The sequence below is a fragment of the Rhinolophus sinicus genome, linkage group LG01, assembly GCF_036562045.2.
Source record: "Rhinolophus sinicus isolate RSC01 linkage group LG01, ASM3656204v1, whole genome shotgun sequence".
Classification (NCBI taxonomy): Eukaryota; Metazoa; Chordata; class Mammalia; order Chiroptera; family Rhinolophidae; genus Rhinolophus; species Rhinolophus sinicus.
In genome coordinates, this window is record NC_133751.1 from 6,745,937 (window position 1) to 6,769,881 (window position 23,945).

The window sequence follows — 23,945 nt, forward strand, 5'->3', positions numbered from 1 at the left end:
GGAGGTTTAACAAGAAAAGAAAAAGCAAAACCGCAGACAGTATTTTTTACAGGAATCATACATATAGGTGTAATATCCTTAGTTTAATTGTCAGTCTTTTTTCTGATACACTACTATCGCCTACTCCCTATGCCTTTGAAAAGATTTGCTCTATTCTAACAGGGATCTAACGGAAACATTCAACCATAAAAGTAAATATTTCATTGATTTTTAACAGAAATACTTCAATTTTCACCAAAGTATTAGCCAACCATCCACTTTTGAAAAGTTCAAGTGCTAGCGATTATAAGCTGTATTTGTATTCATACCACTTAAAGTCACTGATTATCAAAGTGATTCCCAAAGTCAAGTTTAATAAATATGCCAACTATCTTTGCATTTACTGATCTAAATAATTCTCCCCACTAAAGTTATCAGAAAGCTCCCCCATTCAAAAATATACCACACCAGCTCCCACATTCTTTCAGACAACCATAGTTTTACTGTATTTTAAAACTTGAGTCACCTGTATGCATCGTCTTCTTTCAAGTCTCATATCATCCTGATGGGGTGGGGGAAGGGAGGGAAGATTCCAGCAGCAAAACTATAACACTGTGTGAAGAAAAACAGATTATGATAAGAAATACGGATGCAAGACAATTACCCCTAATTGAGGAACATCTAATGTAACTACAATCCCCAAAACAGAGAAAAAATTAATGCAAATTCATTATTAACATTTAAGCTTACTTGAAAATAATTTTCATTAACGAAAATCAATTAGATATAAAATATAAAGTATTCAATTGTCAGGAAGAAAAACATTTTAAAATCTATCTATTATCAATGAAAATTTCTCACATTTCTAGGTATGAAATTAAACAGTCACTATTCCACTATTCTATATGGGGGGGAAGGGGGAGGTCTACATTTTGTAATCTCCATCAATTCCCAAATCAGTACGAATGTGAATTCACTTTTCATCACGGCTTACTAGCAGAGGTAATCAGAGGTCATGCAAGTTACTTTACAGGAAAGATAACATATCAATCTACCAATATGACTTGTAAATGAAGTTCTCACACTGCTCACAACTGCTCCCCTAAGCCCACAGCCCTCTTTTGCTCTCCGAATGGCTTCTCTTACTTTACTGTAATTCTTTTACTGTACTTCCTACTTACTGCTTCCAATGATAATTTCATAATTGACCAGCAAATTCCATAAGGACCAATGGGAAAGCAAAAGCAAACTCATTGTTATCAACTGAGAGCAAATAATAGCAAAGAGACAAAGACAAGTACAGGCTAAAACCTAACTTATAAATGAGTTCAGTCGAGAAATGTTTTTTAAATTATACTACGGAATTCAATAAGTATTCCTAATGAAACAATGGTGCTTGTGTTGGCTAAATGCCCAGGCTAGCCAAAAGAAACCTACTGATCCCCAAAGATATTACTGGTCATGGGCACTGGGGACCTTACAGAACAAACACAGAAAGTTAACCAATTCTACATCCTCTCTTTCTGTGGACAAATTCTAAAGCAGGTTGTTTTCCTCTGGTAGTATTCTCTCAAGTCCTATTAACTACAATTCCCTACATTTTATACTATATCATCCCAATCATCCTGCTTTAATAATAATCCTTTCCCCAAGTAGGTTCCTAAATTACCAGCCAAAGCTCTTATGGCCTCGGTGTAGTTCATTTCAGGTACGTGATAGGAAGAAATCAACTGGGCCGAAATAATTCACTTTAACATAATTCACTTTGCAATTTTCAACAAGGATGCTAGTTAGCCCAAATGAACCCCTAATTGGTAGAATTCTAATAGCAAAATAAAGTAAAAAAAACTACTGAGGTAGTTAGAGGAAAAACATTTTTAGGGAAGTGGGTCATATATATAGATTTGAGTCTATATTTATTGCCCCCAAATATTTCTTTTTCATTTATTCTTCCTACTTTTGAACTCCCAGGTTCTTTAAAAGCTCTAAGTCTGTATTCCAAAGAGCAGCAGCCGGAAAAGGAGCGCAGGGGCACAGGTTTAATGTACAACTTATTTGTAAATTAGGAACTGCTTGTGTCTAATTCATTACCTATATTCCAGATTCCAAGCCTGCGGAACCACCTTTCTAGTTCAGATGCTGCTATGGGATCAAGTAAAACCCTAGATGTGGGACCAACTGGTATCCAACTTAGGGTGTGTCTGGATAGATGGATGGACGAACATTAAAATACTCACCAAAATATTTTATTTGCAAAAATAATATTGGAATCATCAAGATTTAAAGAGTTTTACTTCAAAGATATAGTTTTCTAACATTTTTCCCCATATCAATGGTCAATCTTTTCAAGTCAAGCATGGACGATGGGGAAAGAAAATACAAATTAAACCTCTAGCTATAAACTATATAATATCAAATTCTTTAGGCTCTGAACATCAATAGGAAAATATATTACTGATACAAAAGCACTTTATAAGACGAAAGCTGAATCAAATAAGACATTCGTATTCATTTTATTTCATGAAAAGTTGTTGGAAATTAGCAGCTTATTTCATAACTGTTGGAACAACTGAAGGTAAGTAATACAGGTGGGCCAGTGGAACAGACAATGCATCTGACTATGGATTGTCTGACCACGAAACAGACATCTTTTAGGAAAGTCATCCATCAATCACTACTCATTTGAAAAGCAGCCTTTAGCAAAGGGTAAAGTATCTCTATAGTTACAAAATTTGCTGCTGACAAATGCGGCAACTGAACTATCATATACTGAGTATGATAAACTCCTTAAGTCTTGACCTTGGATTGCTTTAAACAGCAATTCTAGTGATTATTCCATATATCCTTCAGGATGGTCATTTTTCACACACACAAAAATTATTTATATCAGGTTGAGAGTTTTATGACAAAAAGTAGATAACAGCAAACACCAAATGTACTTTGCCAAGTATAGATGTAATTTTCTCTCTAAAGCTTAAAAATCCAGACAAATTATATGAAAAGAACTGTCATATTTTAAATTTTTCTGAGAACTATGTACAGTGCATTTTGCATTTTTCCCCCCACTAATGGAGTCATTCACAAATTCTGGAGCAAAGATTAGATGCTAATGAAAAGCAGCTACTTACTATCCTTACCACAGGAACCTCCCACAATCCTGTGAATCTCTTACACTATGTTTTAGGTCACATTTTGCCAAAGGCAATATAATGGTCTATGAGTAATCTAGGAACTGAGCTTAAGTGGTTTTGAAGCTAAACTTACCAACCATCTCTTAGTTACCTAAAAATCACTGCATAAAATTAACACACAGCACATCTTCAGAAAGGAAAAAAAAGGAGAGGGGGAGAAAGGAGACGGGGAGAAGAGGAGAGGGGGAGGGAGCGAGAAAGGTGGAGAATATCAAGACATCTAATTTAAAAGCACTGGCATACTTAGATTTATAAAAGTAACATTAATCCACAAAGACCAAGAGTGGCAAATCTGTGATTGAAATGACTACATTAACATGATATGGGAAATCCAGATTAACTCAAGAGTTAGTGAATTAAACGGCAGGTATGATGTTTCCTCTAATGTCACAATGTTTTGTAATGACACAAAACTAAGTCTTATCTGGTTTCAAAATAGCTAAAGTAGTAGAAAAGTATTACGGGCAGCAGGTGGAAAAAATCAGTATACTACAAGCTTGAGAAGTACTAGTAGGTACTGTTTCTCAAGCTGGAAGGAAGTACACAGTTGTTTTTAATTATCTTTTAATGTGACATGATATATATATTCTTGTATGTATATTTCACAATTTAAAATTTTTATCCCACAGGAAAAAATAAAATATAATGTACAATGGGATTTACAAAGACAATTTAGATAGTTCAAAAGATTCCAATTAAGTATAAGGTAGCCCGCCACGCCCAAAAAAGAATAAGCTACAAAAACGAAATCAAGGAAACCTTAGTTGATAGATCTAAAATATGATTCCATGGATTAAAATTACAAGGTATCTAAAAATTATATACTGGGACTAGCTTTCCTTATAAACTTCTGCTCGTTTACACTAAAGATTAAGAAAGTTTAACAGAAGAAAATGTCTTCTTTTTCCATACAATAATTTTAGAAATATTATAGAATTATAATATCCAAAGGAGTCAAAGGGAAAAGAACACAGAGAAATGTCATTGTTTCGATACCTAATACACAAGGGGGAAAAAATCTGTAACTCTAATTCTTAATAAAATAATCAAATGACACAGAGCGAAAAAGTATTTTCATTAACTGGGGATTTCAAGAAAAATCCTGAAAATCAAGAGTATTTAATGACTCCCCCCAAAAACCCGTCAGAAATAGAAAAAATTAAAAAGGCAAAAAAGCACAAGACTTGAGAATATGGTATTAAATCACAATTAGGAGAAAAACTATAGGGAAAAGAATATTTGCGGACCACTTACTACGCAGCAACCACTAAGCTCAGACTCCAGACACTGACACATTTAATCTCCTAGCAGCCCTACAGGAGGCAGTGCTGTTTCCATTTCATTAATGGGGAAACTGGGTCTGACAGACTAACCAGCTTGGCCTAAGGTCACAGCTTATGAGCACGGGTGCTATATCAAAGTTCCTATTTTCCAACCCCACCAAAATGCCTCTTTAAGGATCACTGAAATGGTTCCCAGGTAAGAATCTGGGTCGGATTTTAGACCCTGAACTCACTTTTCTACCTCAACCATCTCCAACATGAAATAAAACTCCTAAGTAGTACATTAATTTGTAAAAAGCACTGTAGTTTAAGAAAATGGAAACGTAACTCTCCCCAAAAGTTAGCCTGCAGAAAAATTTTGATTATAGTATGTAACAGATTGTTATATATTCCCTGAACAAAAAATTTTTAAAGGACACAAACTGAAAAGAGGGTAAAAACCAACAGCAGTTAAGTCATTGTTACACTAAAGCCCTGGGCAACATAAAAACATGAAGGATTATAAAGCTGGGTCTTCAATTATACCACACTCCAAAGGCACGAGGGCTGAGAGGTGTGAAAGGGGACAGAAGGATGTGACTCTCATGGAATTATATGAAAAGACCACCACCTCCCTGAGGAAGTACTGAGGAGAAGCTTCAAGAACTAAGAGATGAGTGGAGTAAATGCATATTGCCCAACATTTTTGCCACCTCAAGCATCAAGTTATTTGGCCTGTCTGGGACTATATCTGGGCTCAAATGAGACAAAATTAGGCACTGTGTATTTGGATACGGCAATAATTACAGGAAAACAGGAGGGAAATACCTCATATGCCTGTTCTCCGTAACAATGCATAATGCACTGACAAATAAATATCTTTTCTAAAAACTGGAGGAGACTGAAACTTTCCAGGGGTAAGTTATGATTAATAAGTGTAAAGTACAGTAACTTGTCACTAATTCAAAATACATAAACTAACCCGGACACTCTATTTTGCTTGCTATCCTGTCTTCCTTTAATTGAGTGTGAAAACATAAGGATTTGCACAATTTTATCAACCCTCAAGTCTATCAACATATTTACATGTATTCTCTTCAATTCTGAGTTCCTCAAATATGAATTCTCGGACCACAGAACTTTTCAGGAACCCAACTCCCACTGCTGGACAGTGACTACTCGGTAAATAGGAGGAAACATCCCCTACCATAAGCAGACCTAAGTTTCAGGAGGCTCATTTCTAAGACAGCTGGTTTAAAGTCAACATTAAGTACATTTTTAGTTAGATGTGGAAATAAGCAGACTTTTAAAAGCTGCCTTGCCTCTAGCCCACCTCTCTCCATAGAGGTCAGGCCCACATTTCTGAGCCCGGTGAAAGCTGAGCTTGAAGGTCTCAGTTATCACTATTTCCCAGTTATTTCTGCATGTGTGTCTTATATTCAATGGACATGTATTTCCTTTAATTCACTAAACCCCCATAAATAATTACGGAAGGTAAGTAGCACTATTACCCCCATTTTACAGGTAAGGAAAGTATGGCCCAGAGAAGCAAAGTGAAGTCACACATGACTAATGGTAGAGAGAGACGATTCAAACCCAACCAGCTAAACTGACTTCAAAACCACTGCTCTCAGGCCCCGCGTTAAACTGAATTTACCATCTCCCCATCCTCCTACCCTCTCAAAAAAGGGAGCAAGGACCAGGCGGGACAAGAAATAATCCACTTCTCCTTGCATTCTCAGTCTTGGTTAATGGACGTCACCATCACCCCAAACCCCAAACTAACACCCTACTCATCTAGGACTAGGACCTCTTTCCTTTTGCTCACCCCACCCACATCCACAAAGTCTTGTGTTGGATTTCACCTCAGAAAAAGCCTTTCACACTGGCCTCATTACTGTTTCTACCGCTCCAATCAGCCCTCCTTGTTCTGTGTGCACTCCCGGCTCCAGTCTACCCACTGCAGCGCATTCCCATCAGAACTGTATGCCTCCGAAAAAAATCCTGTCACCATTCCAACCCAACTGTGTACAATTTTGTTGTTCAGAAGCTCATAATGAACAATGATAGTCTTCTGCCCACTTAAAATTAAAAACCTCCAGTTTTTCTCCCATCATTTATCTAAAATAAGACGGTTTTCTGATTATATTACATGTTCATTACTTTAAAAAAGAAAACTGAGAATAAAGAACTGAAAGTCACAAAATTCCACCACCCTAAAATAATGAATCTCTGCTCTTATTTTTATAATTTTACATGTTTACATCAGCAATTTACACTTGCACCATTTAAAACAGTTGTATAGTACTCCATTGCACAGATGTAAGTTTGTTTTAAGCAAGTACTTATTGGAGGATGGTTAGGTCATTTCTAATTTTTCAGTACCATACATTTTGAACCTTGGAGCTTGCTTTTCCTCACCTGCTAATTGGAATCAAGAGTAAAGTAATATGGGGCCAGCCCGGTGGCTCAGGCAGTTAGAGCTCCACGCTCCTAACTCCAAAGGCTGCCGGTTCGATTCCTACATGGGCCAGTGGGCTCTCAACCACAAGGTTGCCGGTTCAACTCCTCGAGTCCCGCAAGGGATGGTGGGCTCCGCCCCCTGCAACTAAGATTGTACACGGCACCTTGAGCTGAGCTGCCTCCTGGATGGCTCAGATGGTTGGAGCGCATCCTCTCAACCACAGGTTGCCGGTTTGACTCCCGCAAGAGATGGTGGGCTGCACCCTCTGCTACTAGCAACGGTATCTGGACCTGGAGCTGAGCTGCACCCTCCACAATTAAGATTGAAAGGACAACAACTTGACTTGGAAAAAAGGCCTGGAAGTACATACTGTTCCCCAATAAAGTCCTGTTCCCCTTCCCCAATAAAATCTTTAAAGAGTAAAGTAATATGAACAAAACACTAAGATTTTTCAGTCTCTTCTGTTGATTTTATATCACCTGTACATAATGTATGTAAACTTTCTATTATTCAAATCAATCCCAATTCCTAAGAGGAATTAAATAAAAAGGAGAAGCCCAATGACCTCGATGCTGTGAGAATCACACAAGGCTGAGACCCCCTGCTTAGCTCTGTCCCTGATGACACTGGCCCCCCTAACCTGAACTCCAGGGTGACTCACTCACGTATGTACTTTGTAAGCAAAGAGGGATCTGTCAGACAGAAGACACTTAGGAAGAACATGTTCGATCAATAGCCTGCAAACTCTCATAACTGGTGTCTAAGAAATGCACTGGAAAACCACTCTGCTCTCTCCCTTCTGATAGCGCTGACTTTTCTAAATAGGATGGTCTGAAGTATAATACATATAAACATATAATTTTATTTATAAAATGTACATTGTATATAATTTATATAAATGCATGCACACATATACTTAGTCGATAATATGTACTTTTATACATAATTATATGCAATTTTTTAAACTACTGCTTTTAATTATCCTTGCATTTCAAAAATACAGAAGAATAACAAGGTCCAGAATCAATGAAAAACACACACTATTTATTAACAGTTTACACTTTCCTCCAACAAGCCTATTACTACTAAAAGTAGTAAAATGAGTTTAGTTTTACTTGTTTTCCCTGCTACACTTTGGTGGAACTTACAGAAAAATGCTACCTCCTCAAAAATTCTGAAAATGAGTGCTCTTACATTCCGGGTACCAGTTACCCTCCACATAGTCCACGTCTCACTCTTTCAGCCCCAACCTCAGTATTACCTCCAGTTCCCAGCCCCTCCCCTCATTTCTCTCTATACGTTTCCCCCTCAAAAGAAGTACTTCAAAGATTTATTTCGCACGAATTCTTTGGACGCTGCCCCAATAAGCTGCTGGATGCCATTTAGTGTCACATTACTACCACAATTCACCATGCCTTAAAAAAAAGGCATCCTCACCCCTTCCACACACAATCCCCTTTTCCATCTCTACTCCTGGCACCACCATTCTTCCAGGGGCTCCACTAGAAGCTGCTCACTCCCCCTCCTCTGAATGGCCTCACCAAATCCTGTCCGTGTGCAAAGCGCCTCATGCCTTTCCACTCCTCTGCAGCCCGCTGCAGCCACCTGGATCCAGGTCCTTGTCACACTCGGTGATACAGATGCCACCTGGAACCAAGCATCTCCTAGGCCTGCTGGTATGTCAGAAACACTAGCACAGGTTCCCAACACTAGACTTCAGAGTCCACTCAAAAAGATCCTAATTTAGGACACATGCAGAAGGACCCAAGATCTGCTGGAATTGGGGGTTTTGTTGTTTTTGTTTCTTAAACAAGAACTTCCCAGAGACTCGTGAGCACTGCCAGGTTTGGGAACTACTGTATTCAAAGCAGCTTATCCCTTGTCCCAATCCACCCTCCACACAGCAGCCACACATCTTTCTGAAGCACGTGACTTTCCACATGGTATTTAACCCTTCTGTAACCTAGCAACACTCGATCAAATCGTACTGCCCTGAACTCAGAGCTCAGCATGGCATTCCATAAAATGCCATCTAACCCCCTGCACCAGTGCTCAAATCACTTCCCCCGACTAAACTGTGCCCCTTTTTTACCTCAATCATTCTATCCATCCTTCAAGACCACCTCAACTCCCCCTCATCCAGCCTGAAACCACTCCAGCCTCTCCTGTGAACTCGCCCTGAAATACCCACCACTGTATTTTGTTAGTCGTTTGTTACATTCTTACTCCAATGACATTATCTACTGCTTGGTGAATTTCATATTTCTATTATATTCAGAGTAGATGTTCAATAAACATACTGGTGTAGTGGAATAACGTGGAAAATATGGTTTTATGCAGAAAAAGTCAGTAGTAAAGCAGTAAATAGACACCAAATGATATTTGTTTTTTAAAAGGAGAAAAAAATAGTTGCGTGAGAAAAAAAAACTAACAGGTTATACACAAAATGTAAACAGTAGTTATCTCCAGAGAGGAACTACAGTAAACTGTTATTCTTATCTTCTGTACCTTCTAAATTTTCTAAAATGAGTGCACATTTTGTAATGAAACAAAACCTTAAACCTAGAATCTTAATCCTTAAAATCTTGACCTAGAAATTTTCTTATCAATGAAAATTATGTAACAATGACCGGCATGGGTATCAGCAATCACACTGTCACACCCCTAACACGTATGACTTACTTGTCAACGTCAGCATTCCCCCACCTCCACTTCAAGTCCCACAGGCCTCCCCTGGCTGGGTGTCCAGCTTTTGGGTCCTTGCTCACAGACTTGCCAAGCAATTCCATGCGTGGGCATGCTACTTCTCTAGCTGTCTAGGTGGGGTTTTGTTTTCTTATTTGATATGTCCTTTCAATCAAAACTACAAACCTTAACATAGTATTACTGCTCTCTTATTTCCATATAAGACCAAGAGACATACAATAGGTGAGAAAATTAGAATTATTAAACTAAATCTTAGCAATAAAGGTCTGGAAAAACCTTTAAAACACCATCTTAAGCATCCCTTCCTCCTTAAGTGGCATAAAATCCTGAATATAGTGAAAATCTACCCATCTCAAAAAATAATTTTCATGATAAACTGTATCAATCATTTGCAAGTCTTAGTCACAAATTGTACACCAAATTCCTCTACACTAATTTAAGTTCGTGGTGTTTTTTCTGCACTGAAGGAACAGAAAACAACTATACACAGCCTACGAAACACTTCACATACACAGAGACTTTCTCCTCAGCTTCTTCTCCAGCTGAACACCAGGCACTCTTATCTTCTCCAATCTACTTAGCCAGTCTTCGTCCATTTCTGTTGCTCTAATCTCACGCTTTGTTTCTCAATGTGCGACCTCCAAACCCATAGGCACTATACTTGAACATGAGCTGTGGCAACAGGAACTATACAGTTTTCTTTGTGTATCACTGACTCATCTCCCATTTGTAGTCTACTTTCCCTCATGTTCAGTATCTACTTTTAAAAACCCACTTCATGATACAAAATACAAAGTTTATATACAAAAGTATATAATTAAGAATAGTAAAAAATTACAGGATGGCCAGTTAGCTCAGTTGGTTAGAGCGTGGTGCTAGTAGCACCAAGGTTGCAGGTTCGATCCCCGCATAGGCCACTGTGAGCTGCACCCTCTTCACAAAAAAAGGGAAAAAATAGTAAAACATTAGAAACAAAGAAAGCAGTCCCAGGAAAGTGAAATAAATGCATAGGAAAAATTCCAGAAGAAAATACATAAAATTGCTAATGATGAATGTCTTTGGGTAATAAAAGTCCGAGTGACTTTTAATTTTCTTCTTTATACTTTTCAGTGCATCACAAGTTTTATAAATAAGAACATCTTATAAGTGGAAAAGATGGTCGCGAAATTCAGCCTCCATCTTAACAGAAAAGTCACCATGGAATCCAGGTAGAGGCCACAAGTGTGAGAACAACCTCTAAGTACAGCCAATTTTTAAAACGCCAATATACGGTAAAAGTTCTCGATAACAAAGATCTAAAGATACTAAAGCTCTTCACATTTAAAAATCAGGTAATATATCGCGAGGTCATTGTCCACAAGAAGATCTAAAAAAGCATCGAATTCCGTCGGTATTCATGGCCCTAAGCCATCAGGCCCCCGAGTCAGCGTGCCCTAGTTTAGCTCCTGGCCCCACAACTTACTGGGTGGCCTCAAGTCAAGTTCTGAACTCCTAAGTGACTAAGTGTCCTCATCTGTACAGGGAGGACAATCCCATAAAACTGTTGTATTATCTGTGACGGGACCCACGTACAGCATTTAAATCACCGCACAGCAAGAGCTCAGGACACATTCACTTCTGGACGCCGCCGTGGTTTACACTGTCAGTACCTCCACCCTGCCACTCTTATCTCCCACTACACACTTTCCCCACATCTACACTCCAGCCACAACAGACAAAGTCCATTCCCCAAATACCACGGCTTTTGCTCAGGCTATTCCATGAGCCTTCCTTCTCCGCCTCTGCCTGTCGACACCACGACAGAAGCCCAGCACCGACTTCTCCCCAGAGTACCCCAGCAGCACCCTCTGTAGACAGCGCTCGGCCTGAAGCCAGCCAGGGCAGCATCCACGTATACCACGACTGCGGCCCTGCACTGTAGGTGAGGAACTAACAGCACGCATGTCAGCATCTGGCCCCAGGAAGTGGGAAAGCCTTGTCCAGCTCACCCTCCAAAAAGGCCAACTCACTCAACCATAGCCAGCTCTCCGCAGAGGAGAGACAGAAAAGCATAATCATCAAACCAACTCAGCTCCTAAAACATCTGCTTTGGGTTGTTTTGTTGAAACAAATGAATTTGATGTTTTTAAATATTTAAGATGATATTAATATTAAGCAGAGTTAAGTCACACCTGCAATCTAATGATGGAACAAATGAGCTTGCTGTGGGGTAGCTTTACAACTCATTTCAATACAAAAGGTACAAAATCTAGTATTTTTGCTAGAGAATAATTGTTATATGAGCTAAAAATATTCTAAGTAATTATCAACTCTATATAAATAGCCATAATCAGATAAAACTTGAGCATAGTTTGGGTTGGTTTTTTCTTTTCCCTGTTAAATAACAAGTCTCTTTTCTACAAAGAATATTTTTAGATGTGGTATTACTTATATTTAAAACGTTAAAAAAAAACAGGTGGGCAAAATATTAATAACTGCCAAAGCAGGGGCTCATTATATTATTCTCTCTACTTCTGTATATGTTTGAAGTTTCCCACAATTAAAAGTTTTTAAGAGGCTGGCTGATTGGCTCAGCTGGTTAGAGCGCAGTGCTCATAACACCAACATCACCGGTTGGATTCCCACATGCGCTAGTGAGCTGTGCCCTCCACAATTAGAGTGAAAACGATGACATGACTTGGAGCTGATGGGTCCTGGAAAAACACGCCGTTCCCCAATATTCCCCAATAAAATGAAAATTAAAAAAAGTTTTTAAGAACTAAACAGTGATGTTTTTAAAAGCATTAGAAATGCAATTATTTAAACTATAAAATAAGTGAGCAACATGACAGAAGCTAATTACAAGAAATCTAAGGATTCGTTAACATTTTATGACAAGAGAGCTTACAAACATACCATGTCTGAGAAAAATTTGCATTTTTATTCTTTAGTTTCTCTTTGGGGAGAGGAGAAAGGTGTTAAAATACCTTGGGAAAATATTTTCCATAAAACGTTTTTAAATAAATCACTAACAAAGATTTACCTATGTAAGCTTTGATTTCTATAAAAAAAATTTTCCAGGGCATTTACTGCGTTAATAAATGTACAGTATGATGTGAAAATTCAGGGAGTTGGGATGAAATTCCCTTTAGGTTGTCATCAGCTAGCTTTGCAGAATCAACAAAGAGCAAACTTCCTATAGCCAAAGTCCACGAGAGAGAGATCCCAGTACGTATTTCAACAGCTTATATTCTCTAGTCACTCTTGGAGAAAAAAAAATTGAACATTTTAACAGCTTACCCCAAAATTTCCTTTTGCTACCCAAAGTCATATTTGATTTTTAACTTCCTATTTTTTCATATTATACAGAATATCCCATTTGCCATGATATCCAGTACAAATGAATTATACAGTAACAATGAAATTATTATCATATTTAGAGCTAGGAGACCTTCAATTTCATTTCATTCAAATCAATCCTTTAGCAGACTAGAAACTGAGATCTAGAAGTTATATGCCTTACGTGTTGGTAATCTGAAAGTAAATAAGCATTGAAAAGGTCTGATTACCAAACCAATGAGAAAAGCAAAATACAGAATTGCTGTTTTAATTGAGCACTCAAATAAGTATGCGCAAATATTATATATATATATGTGTGTATAGTAACAACGTAAGTGTACTTATTTACAAATAAAAAGACACAGAAAAAATGCCCAGAAAGATAACTGCAAACCTGTAACAGAAGTATCCCTGGTTAGGACAATGGGGCTGAGAAGGTGGTGGTGTAGGAGTGCAGAGAAAGTCGAAAGAGGGACAACACCTTTCTGCATACACTTCAGAAGTGCCATCATTCATGCCTATTGAAACAACTGAAAAATAATTTTAAATAACTGCACATGCTCAAATAATCTCCTAAAAGTCAGATAATGTCATGACATGAATAGTTTCAAAGTCATCATTCATTTCTTCGACAACTATGTGTTGAGTACTGGAGGCAGTTTACTGTGGCTGTGCCTGCCCTCAGGGAATTCACAGTCCCACAGGGAAAACACACAAAAGTCACACTCCTATGACTGCAAACTGTGCTGCTGGTTATGAAGGAAAGCACAGACTGCTGAAAGAGAATGTAACAAGGGGAACAAATTGAAATTTGAGGAAAGAGGAGTATCAGAAATAAGCTTTCCAAGAATTTGACAGGTAAGGCCTGAATTTGCAGTCTTTATATCTGTAAGGTTCTTAAGCTCCCAATTCTTTGAATTTCTCAATCCACATAGAGAGATGGTGGGAAAATTGAAAACTACTGAGAAAGTAACAGATGGGTGAGGATCTAGAACACCACGGACACAATGAAAGACTAAAGCAACAGTGAATGGATGCCTCCGAATACAAGTCTCACAAATGAAATGAACTGCTTTGCTCCCTATAATTCAAGAAGGCAGGCCTAAAACCAAGAGTAAGGGCGGCCGGGTGGCTCAGTTGGTTAGAGCGCGAGCTCTGGGAAACAGGGCTGCTGGTTCGATTCCCACATGGGCCAGCGAGTTGCGCCCTCCGCCACTAGAATGACCTCAATGAGCTGCCGCTGAGCTCCCGGATGGCTCAGTTGGTAGGAGTGCATGCTCTCAACCACAGGGTTGCCAGTTCCACTCCCGCAAGGGAAAGTGGGCTGCGCCCCCTGCAACTGAGAACAGCGACTGGCCCTGAGCTGAGCGGCGCCCTCCACAACCAAAACTGAACGGACAACTTAACTTGGATTGAGCTGGTGAGTCCTGGGAAAACACCCACTGTTCCCCAATAAAAAGTCCTGGAATACACACTGTTCCCCAATACAGTCCTGTTACCCTCCCACAATAAAATCTTTAAAAAAAAATAAAATAAAACCAAGAGTAAGTAAAATGTTACAGGAAAACAGGTGGAGAATGAATAAAAGAACGAAGGCGTACAAGAACGAAGGCATCCAGTAGGACAGCAGCTTCATGCATGTTCCTGCAGGGCCTGGGACCGACAGCGCCTGCGCTGGCCATGACTCCAGCACACAGCCGGAAGTGGGGTCCCATGACTCTGGAGGCGATCCCTCTGGCCTGACCTTCACCCAAAGGCCCACATCACAACAGCATTTTAAAATCTGCCCATTCCATGAAATATAGTCAGGGAATAGCTAGAATTTTACAAGAAAATCGTCTCCTCCACTGAGACTATTCTTTTACCCTGGTTCTCTGGGGACAATTTCCCAACATGGTGGAGGGAACTGAAGTCCAAGCAAAGCACGGTGGTCCTGCGGAGATGTGAAGGTAAGGGTGAGAGCTCCAAACGGCTGAAGCAGCTGGAACCTTTGGGGGCCAGGGCCACAGGGAGGTGGGAGCTGTGCAGAGAGGGACCAGAAGTCTGTGTCGGGGACCAGACCGCACACGAGCAGAGTGCTACTGGCCAAAGCTTAGCTGAGTGCCTGGCTGCTAAGAGGTTGGGAGCCGAACAGAGCTGACAGAGAATGAGCAGGCCTCGGGGATTGGCGTGCCTGCCCAGCCACAGTGAAGAGACCGCATGAAACGCTTAGGAAGGTTTATTTAATGTGTCGATTTGACTGGGCCTTGGTGCCCAGATATTTGGCCAAGTATCCGGGTGTTCCTGTGAGGGCGCCTCTGGACGAGACTGACATCTGCATCGGTACACTAACTGCCCTCCCCAACATGGGTGGGCCACATCCAGTCAGCTGAGGAACCGAATAGAAGAAAAAGGCTGGGACTTTTCATTATGACCACAAGTAAGAGAGAACTAGTCCTGCTTGACTGTTCAGCTCAGACATAGATCTTTTCTCCTGCCTTTGCACTCAAACCAAAATGTCAGCTCTTCTTGAATCCTGAGCCTGCTGGGTTTCAGATGAGAACTTACACCTTGGGCTCTTGTGGTTCTCAGGCCTTCAGACTCTAACCAGAACTACACCATCAACCCTCCCAAGCGCAGATCTTGGACTTCTCAGCCTCCATAAGCATGTGAGCCAGTTCCTTATAATACATCACATATCTCCTATTGGTTTTCTCTGGAGAACCCTGACTACCGTGTTTCCCCGAAAATAAGCCCTAACCGGAAAATACACCCTAGCATGATTTTTCAGGAGGACATCCCCTGAACACAAGCCCTAATGCATGTTTTGGAACAAAAATTAATGTACGACCCGGTCTTATTTTCGGGGAAACACGGTAATATACACCTTAACATTCCTTCCCCGCTTTCAAGACTAAGGACCACACCATAGAACACAGCCTACTCCCGACCAGTAACAGGAATCTGTAAAACCAAACCCAGACAAGATCCACAAAGTCCCAGTGGAAAAGTCCCCACTATGCTAGAGGGACTAGAAGTCACCTGGAACTTTCCACAGATCTCGTGTAATAAAGCATAAAACCAAACCTATATAAATACAAGGTGACCAGCCTTTTACAACAAACAATAATAATCTTTAAAAGAAAACATGGTATTCAAATCAAAAACTAGTAAATAAGCAATGAAACAGAAAAATGTGATGCACAGTCAAGGAGATAAAAGGAGTCAATAGAACCTCAACGCCAGGGTGGATCAGATGTTTGATTTAGCAAAGACTTTAAACCAGCTATTTTATACAAAGAAGTTAGAACAAAATGTGTTCAAAAACTTTAAGGAGCATATGCTCTTTAATGTGTGAACACAATGTCTCAGTAGAAAAATAAAAACTACCCAAAAAGAGAACAAAAAGAAAATTCTGAAAGTGAAAAACATAGTAACTAAATGAAAATTCTACCGGATAGATTTAACAGCATAATGATGATGGCAGGAAAAACTCAGCAAACTTAAAAACAGATCAATATAAATTATCCAATCTAAAGGAGAGAGAGAGAAAAGACTGAAGAAAAATGAAGAGACCCCTCAAAAGACTAACAGAACAGTATCAAATGTTCTAGCACGCATGTAAATGAAATCAGAAGACAGTGAAAAGGGGGCAGAAAAATGTAAAGAAATCACGGCTAAAACCCCCTCAAATTATAACTACACGCAGATACATCTTAGGCAAACAGCTTACAACCAAAGATAAAAAGAAAATTTTGAAAGCAGCCAGAGAGAAAAACACAACACTAGAGTTGTCCTTGGTGTCAGTAGGTATTGGTTCCAGACTTCTCCACACGTACACACGGTACCAGAATCCAGACGCTCGCTCACGTCCATTACGTAAAATGGTAAGAACAATGCACAGTTGGCCCTCGGGACCCACGGATTCCCAACCTCAGCTCTGCAATGGTTGAATCCATGGGTATGAAACCCACACATATGGAAGGCCAACTGTATACAGACAGAACAAAACAAGTGATTTCCACTGACATCTCATCAGAAACGATGGAAGATGGAAAACAGTGGAACACCACCATCAATGTGCGGAATGACAGAAACTATTAATGTGGAATTCTGCATCCAGTGAAAATAACCTTCAAACACAAAGACAAGATGAAGGCATTTTCAAGATTAAAAAAACCATCTGAGAGAATCTTTGCTGGCAGACCTACACGACAAAAATGCTAAAGAATGTTCTTCAGACTAGGGGAAATGATACTGGATAGAAACGCAAATCTATACAAAGGAATGGAGAATACCAAAAATGGTAAATAAGTAGATAAATTTTCATAAACGAGTATTTTTCTTTCGCATAATTTAAAGATTACTGTTTAAAACAAAAATTAATTGTAAGTTGGAGTTTACAAATTGTAAGCTGGAGTTTACAACGCGCTTAAAAAATCATAAAATTGTAAGATAAGAGTTTGTAATGTAAAATATAACATATGTAGGAGAAAATAACATGGTAACAGTTGCACAAAGTGGGAGCAAGGTAAACAGACTGTTTACGGTTATTACATTTAGGAAATGGGGAATGGGAAGTGGCAAGTGTCACTGACTCTAAATATTTGAAAATAGATATGTACTTCCCTCAAAATACAGAATACTTCCAGAAGTTCCTGTAAAGAGCTCATACACAATTACAATAATTACAAACACACAAAGAAACCCTCCATCACGAGAAATTCAGCAGAGAAACAACAAATTTCATATCCAAGGAAGTTTAAATAAAAGGATTATCTGAAAAGAACTTCGAAACATGTATCTTAAGATGTTTAGAAAAATAAATGAAAAGAGTCTATTTTTCAAAGGGTGACCAAAAAACAGGCAGGTTCAAGAAAGAACTGGGTATTAAAATTAATACACAAGCACGCATTTATGTCCACGACTGGCTCACGACTGCAAAAACCCTCCGCTGGCACCTTCCATTTTAAGTGTAAACATCTTTTCTTTTTATTAACAACACTGTTTAATGTGTGCTCATCTTATTCAAAATAAGCTATATTAGATCAAAAATTAACTAGCTAGAATAAAATATAGCACAAAAAAAGACAGTCCAACTTTTAACACATTTTCAAGATTACTGTTTAAAACAAAAATGAATTGTTTGATACAGCCAAGTAACTTGAGAAAAAGTAATCACTGTATATTTTTCACTCCTCTCCTACAATCTGTACCTTCTTACAGTCATTAAGATTCTTAGATTGCTAAAATAAGTTTCAATAATGTATATTTTCCTAAATTTACTCGTTTTTAATAAATGCTTGGTAAAAATTACCACCTTCAGCTTGAGCCAGCCCTAAAAGAATAACCTCCATTATTTAGAGACAAGTAGCTCAAAAACCATTGTTATAAATGTCATGTAAAGTGGTAAAATTTGGGGAGATGCCTCCCAACTTGGATCCCAAATTTGGATCACCAAACTAACAATGAAAATCTACAAAATATATTATGAATTCTTACTATAATTGAAAATATACTTATATCTAAAAGTTACTATTTCAGAAGCAAACTTCTTATTGTTCCAAATAATTTACAGGAGTGTAAGTTGAAAAATGTCCCCCCTCCCCCAAAAAAATCCACATAATAATTTCTGGGATCTATAGATGCTATTGTATTTGGAAAAAGGTCTGCATCATCACATCCCATTTTGCAGACGTGATCACGATTAAGTGAAGGACTTGAGATGGGGTGTCATCCAGGTGGGCCCTACCTGCCATCACAAGTATCCTTACAAGAGAAAGGCAGAGGGAGAAGATTTGACACAGACAGAAGACAGGCGCTACGACCTTGGAGAGAGAGACTGAACAGTGATAAGGCCACAAATCAAGGACTGCCGGCAGCCACAAGAAACTAGAAGAGGCAAGAACGGGCTGTTTCGCAGAGACTCCTGAGGAATCACGTTCCTAGCCCTGTGGACACTTCGGATTTGGGCTCAGTGGTACCGATTTCAGACTTGCCTCCAAAATCATGAGAGAATAAATTTCTGTTGTTTTAACCACTATGTTTGTGGACATTTGTCACAGCAACCAAAGAAACTAATACAAGAAGGTAAGAAAGACACTTTCAAATCTTCTTAAAATATGTAAATTCTATAAATGTCATCTATAAAAAACACTCCAATCTGTACTTGTATTCTTGTATGATGCAGAAAAGTGTGCTTAATTTATGTCAACATCTCATTGGGAATGAGCTGCAGTCTTACTGCTTTTTTAGTTCCTTCAAGCTTTAGAAAGACCACCATTGTAAGACATATACTTTAAAATCCTCATCCACTCTCATGCTCAGTGCAACCTAATACTGAGCTATCCAATAGTAACAGTTCAAGAAAGTGCTCCCATATTCTACCACGAACAACCAATGTCAAAACGCCAAACCTAGGGGCCGGCCCGGTGGCTCAGGCGGTTACAGCTCCATGCTCCTAACTCCGAAGGCTGCCGGTTCGATTCCCACATGGGCCAGTGGGCTCTCAACCACAAGGTTGCCGGTTCAATCCCTCGAGTCCCACAAGGGATGGTGGGCTGCGCCCCCTGCAACTAGAAATGGCAACTGGACCTGGACCTGGACCCTCCACAACTAAGACTGAAAGGACAACTTGAAGCTGAACAGCGCCCTCCACAACTAAGACTGAAAGGACAATAACTTGACTTGGAAAAAAGTCCTGGAAGTACACACTGTTCCCCAATAAAGAGTCCTGTTCCCCTTCCCCAACAAAATCTTTTAAAAAAACAACAAAAAACCACCGAACCTAGACGGCAATGACATTGAGGACACAAACTGTGCTTGTCTATTTTTCACTACTTTATCCCTAACATTTGGTACGTTATTTGCCAAATAAATCAACACTTACATTTCCTGTAAAGAGTCCCTGCTAACAAACGCTGCATGTTTCCCATACCACTCTTCCCCTTCCTGTACCGATGCTTGATAATGAACCTGCAGAGCTATTTCGCCAGGAAAAGCCACTTACTTGAACAGCTATGCACAAGCCAGATGTGGCTCCAACATTACCCACTGCTTTGAAGTTTAAAAATCCCATGCTCTTTCCACTCAAGGATACTGCCTCTCAACTCACAGAGCTTTTGGAATTAAGGTGACAGAAAGTACCTAGCACATGATTTGCATCATCAAATTTAGATCTGCTTCCATTTACTTCAGGGGAGGGGATGGATTCTTAACCTTCAAAAGCTTCTCCAGCATCTTACTTGCCTACCACGTCTGGCGACTGCACTAGTGCCTGACAGAGGCTGGACCCTCTGGGGTTAAAAGCAACAGGGCAGCCAGTCCTCCGTCTCCAGCTGTGCTCTTCACCTCACATGACCTCTCCCTTCCTCTGAGAACCTGCCTGGTTATGGTTGCACGGTTCATTCTTTAAAAAGAAGTGTTGTGAACATTATAATAAATTTGTTTTTAAGTCTTTTCCTCTCTACTACAAGTTGTAACGTCCTCATGGGCAGAGACTGTGTCTTACTCAGCTTAGCCCCGGCAAAGTGCAGAGCAGTTTCTCACATAGGTAATACTGCTGAACATGTACAGGGGGTGCCAAAAAATGTCTACACATTTCAAGATAACATCTCTTACAATGTGTATACATCTTTTTGATTTAACTGATGTCAAGTTGACACATGGTATCTTAAAAACACAATGTAAAAACAAAAGTGTGTAAATTATTTGGCTGGTTCTGCTACTGGTAGTTATGCTGGGCAGATAACTTTTTCTGAATCCCTGTTCAATTATGCAAGACTAAGAAAGCTAGGTTTCTACTTTATAGTTATGTCCCAGTTTACTTCTAAACAGGGATAATAGCTCTCACATTTTAAGACTGTTGTGCAAATAAATTAGCACAATACCTAGCACAGACTTGACATATAATACCACCTAACATTTTTATACTACTTTTTAGTTCATGAAACAATTTCAAATTACAATTCATTATATGCTGTTTGAACCAGAGGAGGCCAGGTAGGTATAATTTTGCCCCTTCACATGGGAGGCGAGTGAGGTGTAGACCACCTAAAGCAGTGGGCCCCACACCACTGACAGCTGCAGCAATCACCCTCAAGGGCCTGTTAAAAATTCAGATTCAGAACCATCAGAACCTCCAGAGGGTAGGGCCTAATCCCATATTTTGAACAAGGCCCCAGGTGATTGTGACACATAGTCACATCTAGGAACTTATGATAAGAACTGAGAGCCCAAGAGGCCTGATGATATTTAAGAAGGAGCTTCCTTTTATTGGACTAGTTTCCCTAGTGAACTATGGGCTGCTCCTCTGGAAAACAGAGGTCGCCTGTGACTAAATGTGTATGTACCTCAGTGTTTCTAACAACAAAGAATTCGGCAAAGATTAAACAACTCGTACCTGGCTTGTACTTTTTGAGGAGACAAATAATCAGTAATCTAATAGGGCTGGTTAGTTTTACAATTCTAATTAATTTCAAAACTTGTCTTTTTATACACTCTACTTTGCATTTTAACCCATCACTTGCCAAAATAATTTACTATCTCTTTGTATTAATTATACAATGTTTGCTAAATATTATGTACAAAGATTCCCGTAAAAATATAGTAAGAAAATTTAAAAGCTTCCTGTATACTCTTTGTGGCAGAAACAGCTAATCATCTCTCCTCCCACAGTAATTGTGATCAAGCACATGACTGCCCAGCTAGGTTCCACTTCCCAGACTCCTTTGCAGCTGAGTATGGCCACGTGACTAAGTTCTCATGAACAGAATGTAGGGGAAAAAAAAAGTGCAGGGTGTCACTTTGGGGCCTTAAGACATGGAGTGAACGCTTGTCTGTCTCTTCCTGTGAACCAGGCAGGGCCAACACAGATGAAGACCACTCCCTAGGGTCCCGTGGAACTAAACAGAAAGGTATGTCTCTGAGTGACCAACAGAGGCAGTCACATATACACACACACACACACACACACACGTGCACGCACACACACACCAACCTAGCCTCACCTTGAGATTGTGTTCTTGGAGCCAACTAACTGCTGGCTCTCAGTTACAGCAGCTTAACTGTGCGCCCTAATACGCTACCATGACAACTGGAACTAATTCACCTCCCAAGTGCATCTGCTGAGGACACTTCTAATGTGCTGATTACACAGAGGATGCCCAAAAAATGTATACACTTTTTAAGACAGAAAAAAGAACTGTATTAAAATTGTACTAGTGAATGACGCTCGCCTTCACTCGATTAACGCCATCTTTTGAGCAAACGTCATACTACATACACATTGCTGCCGTAATTCAACTTCAAAAAGCAATACATAGATAACATCTCTTAAAATGTGCATTTTTTGACACCCCTGGTATTTGATAATAAAATGTTGGACCCTGAAGAGCTCTTAGAAGATCGACTACAAAATGCCTCAAGTTTACAGACAAGGATACTAAGTCCAGGGAGATTTAAAAACATGGCAGGTCGGGAGAACACTGCATCCAGGGCTCCTAACTTCCCAGTTCATTTTTCCTTCAACATTAAGCGACAGACGAGATTCTAAAATCATAAAAAACAGAACTACAATTTTCTTAAACACCCTTTGGATTAATTTCATTCACTGATGCAACAAATAATCTACCCCAGCACGTCAGTAGCCAAGACATGTTTTCAAGTAAATGCAGCTTCACAGAGGCCTTCACTTTTCGGACTAGATTATGACTTCACCTCTCGAGCAGGGACACATGAGACAGAAAACAAAACAAGTACAGCGAAATTAACACTATCTTGAAGGACCTAGAATTACTCAAATCAAAATTTGGGAGTTTTCTTCATAGAAGGTAATATATTGGAAACTTCTCCTCTACTTCTCCCACTATTGCCTTCCAATAACTCCCATCCCAAAAAAAGCATTTTCATTTGTACCCAGCCCAAAGCCAAGAAGGAAGCCAACACATCCAGGTAACAGTATCCCTCCAACACTTCTCCTTCCCGGAGAACAGGGTACCTGGGGCCCTGCCTTACAGCCCCCACCCCACCCCAGGCCTGCATGTGTAGGAGACGGAGGCATGGAAACAGGCCTCGCTCCCAAGACACATACGAGGGATCCTGCTGAGATGTATGCTACCAGCTGGAGACTATGACGAGTTTTTGCTAACACAGTAGTTCCCCCCTTATCCGTGGTTTCACTTTCTGCAGTTGCAGTTTTACCCACAGTCAATCATAGTCCAAAAATATTAAATGGAAAACTCCAGAAATGAACAAGTCATTCATTTTAAATTGCATGCCATTCTGAGCAGCACGATGAAATCTCACGCCATCCGATCATACCATAAGGTATTGAGACCCCACATACATAACTTTTACTACAGCTACTATTGTAATTGTCCTATTTTATTCGTTATTGTTGTTAGTCTCTTACTGTGCCTAGTTTATCATTTGACTATCATGGGTACATATGTATAGGAAAAAACAGTACATATATATCTACACATACATACATAGGGTTCAGTACTATCCACAGTTTTAGGCATTCGCTGGGGTCATGGAACGTAACCCCCACAGACAAGGGGGGGGACAACCATGTAAAGCCAAAAGTTTTCCAAATTCCAGAACACAGTCCATTCTGACAATGCTCTGTTCATAAGGATAAGAGTAATTTGCTTGGATGCAAAACACCATAGAGTAAAATGCTTTCATCTTCTAGATTTTTTAAAGGAAAATCCATTTAATGTAGGTAAATCTTAGTACTAACAAAACATCATCGAAATCACAGGTTATCCAGGATGGGGAAGTAGCACAGGTCCTGTGGGGCAGGTACTATGCCAGAGTAATTCTTATAAGACAATGTCTGTCAGCTTTTTTTCCATCATTCCTATCCCCAGGAGAAAAACAAATTAAATCTCTCCTTGATGAGAGACATTAAATACTAAGGAATAAGATTCTGTCAGGTCGGACTGACTTATGGAGGGCCACAAACCATTGTCATGTCTATGGTATTTCACCCCCCCACACACCAAAGAACACGTTTTGCCCCCTTGCAGACTGCTATCACCC

The 23,945-nt window shown here is 39.6% G+C and overlaps 1 protein-coding gene and 1 non-coding gene across 7 annotated transcripts in view; one reads left to right on the plus strand and one right to left on the minus strand.

Moving 5' to 3' along the window:
* Positions 1–23,945, minus strand: part of DYRK1A (dual specificity tyrosine phosphorylation regulated kinase 1A) — a 140,102-nt gene that overhangs the window by 88,609 nt on the left and 27,548 nt on the right. For 5 of the 6 annotated variants that reach the window (XM_019730317.2, XM_019730315.2, XM_074325423.1 and 2 more), the window contains exon 2: positions 506–591. The exons of the other annotated variant lie outside the window; for it this stretch is intronic. In XM_019730317.2, coding sequence (XP_019585876.2) covers positions 506–515 — 10 coding nt within the window. In that variant the 5' untranslated portion in view covers positions 516–591. The remainder of the gene's footprint in view (positions 1–505; positions 592–23,945) is intronic. 6 annotated transcript variants of the gene reach the window in all.
* On the plus strand, positions 10,446–10,519 carry TRNAT-AGU (transfer RNA threonine (anticodon AGU)). The gene has a single exon. It is a non-coding gene; the product is annotated as a tRNA-Thr (tRNA).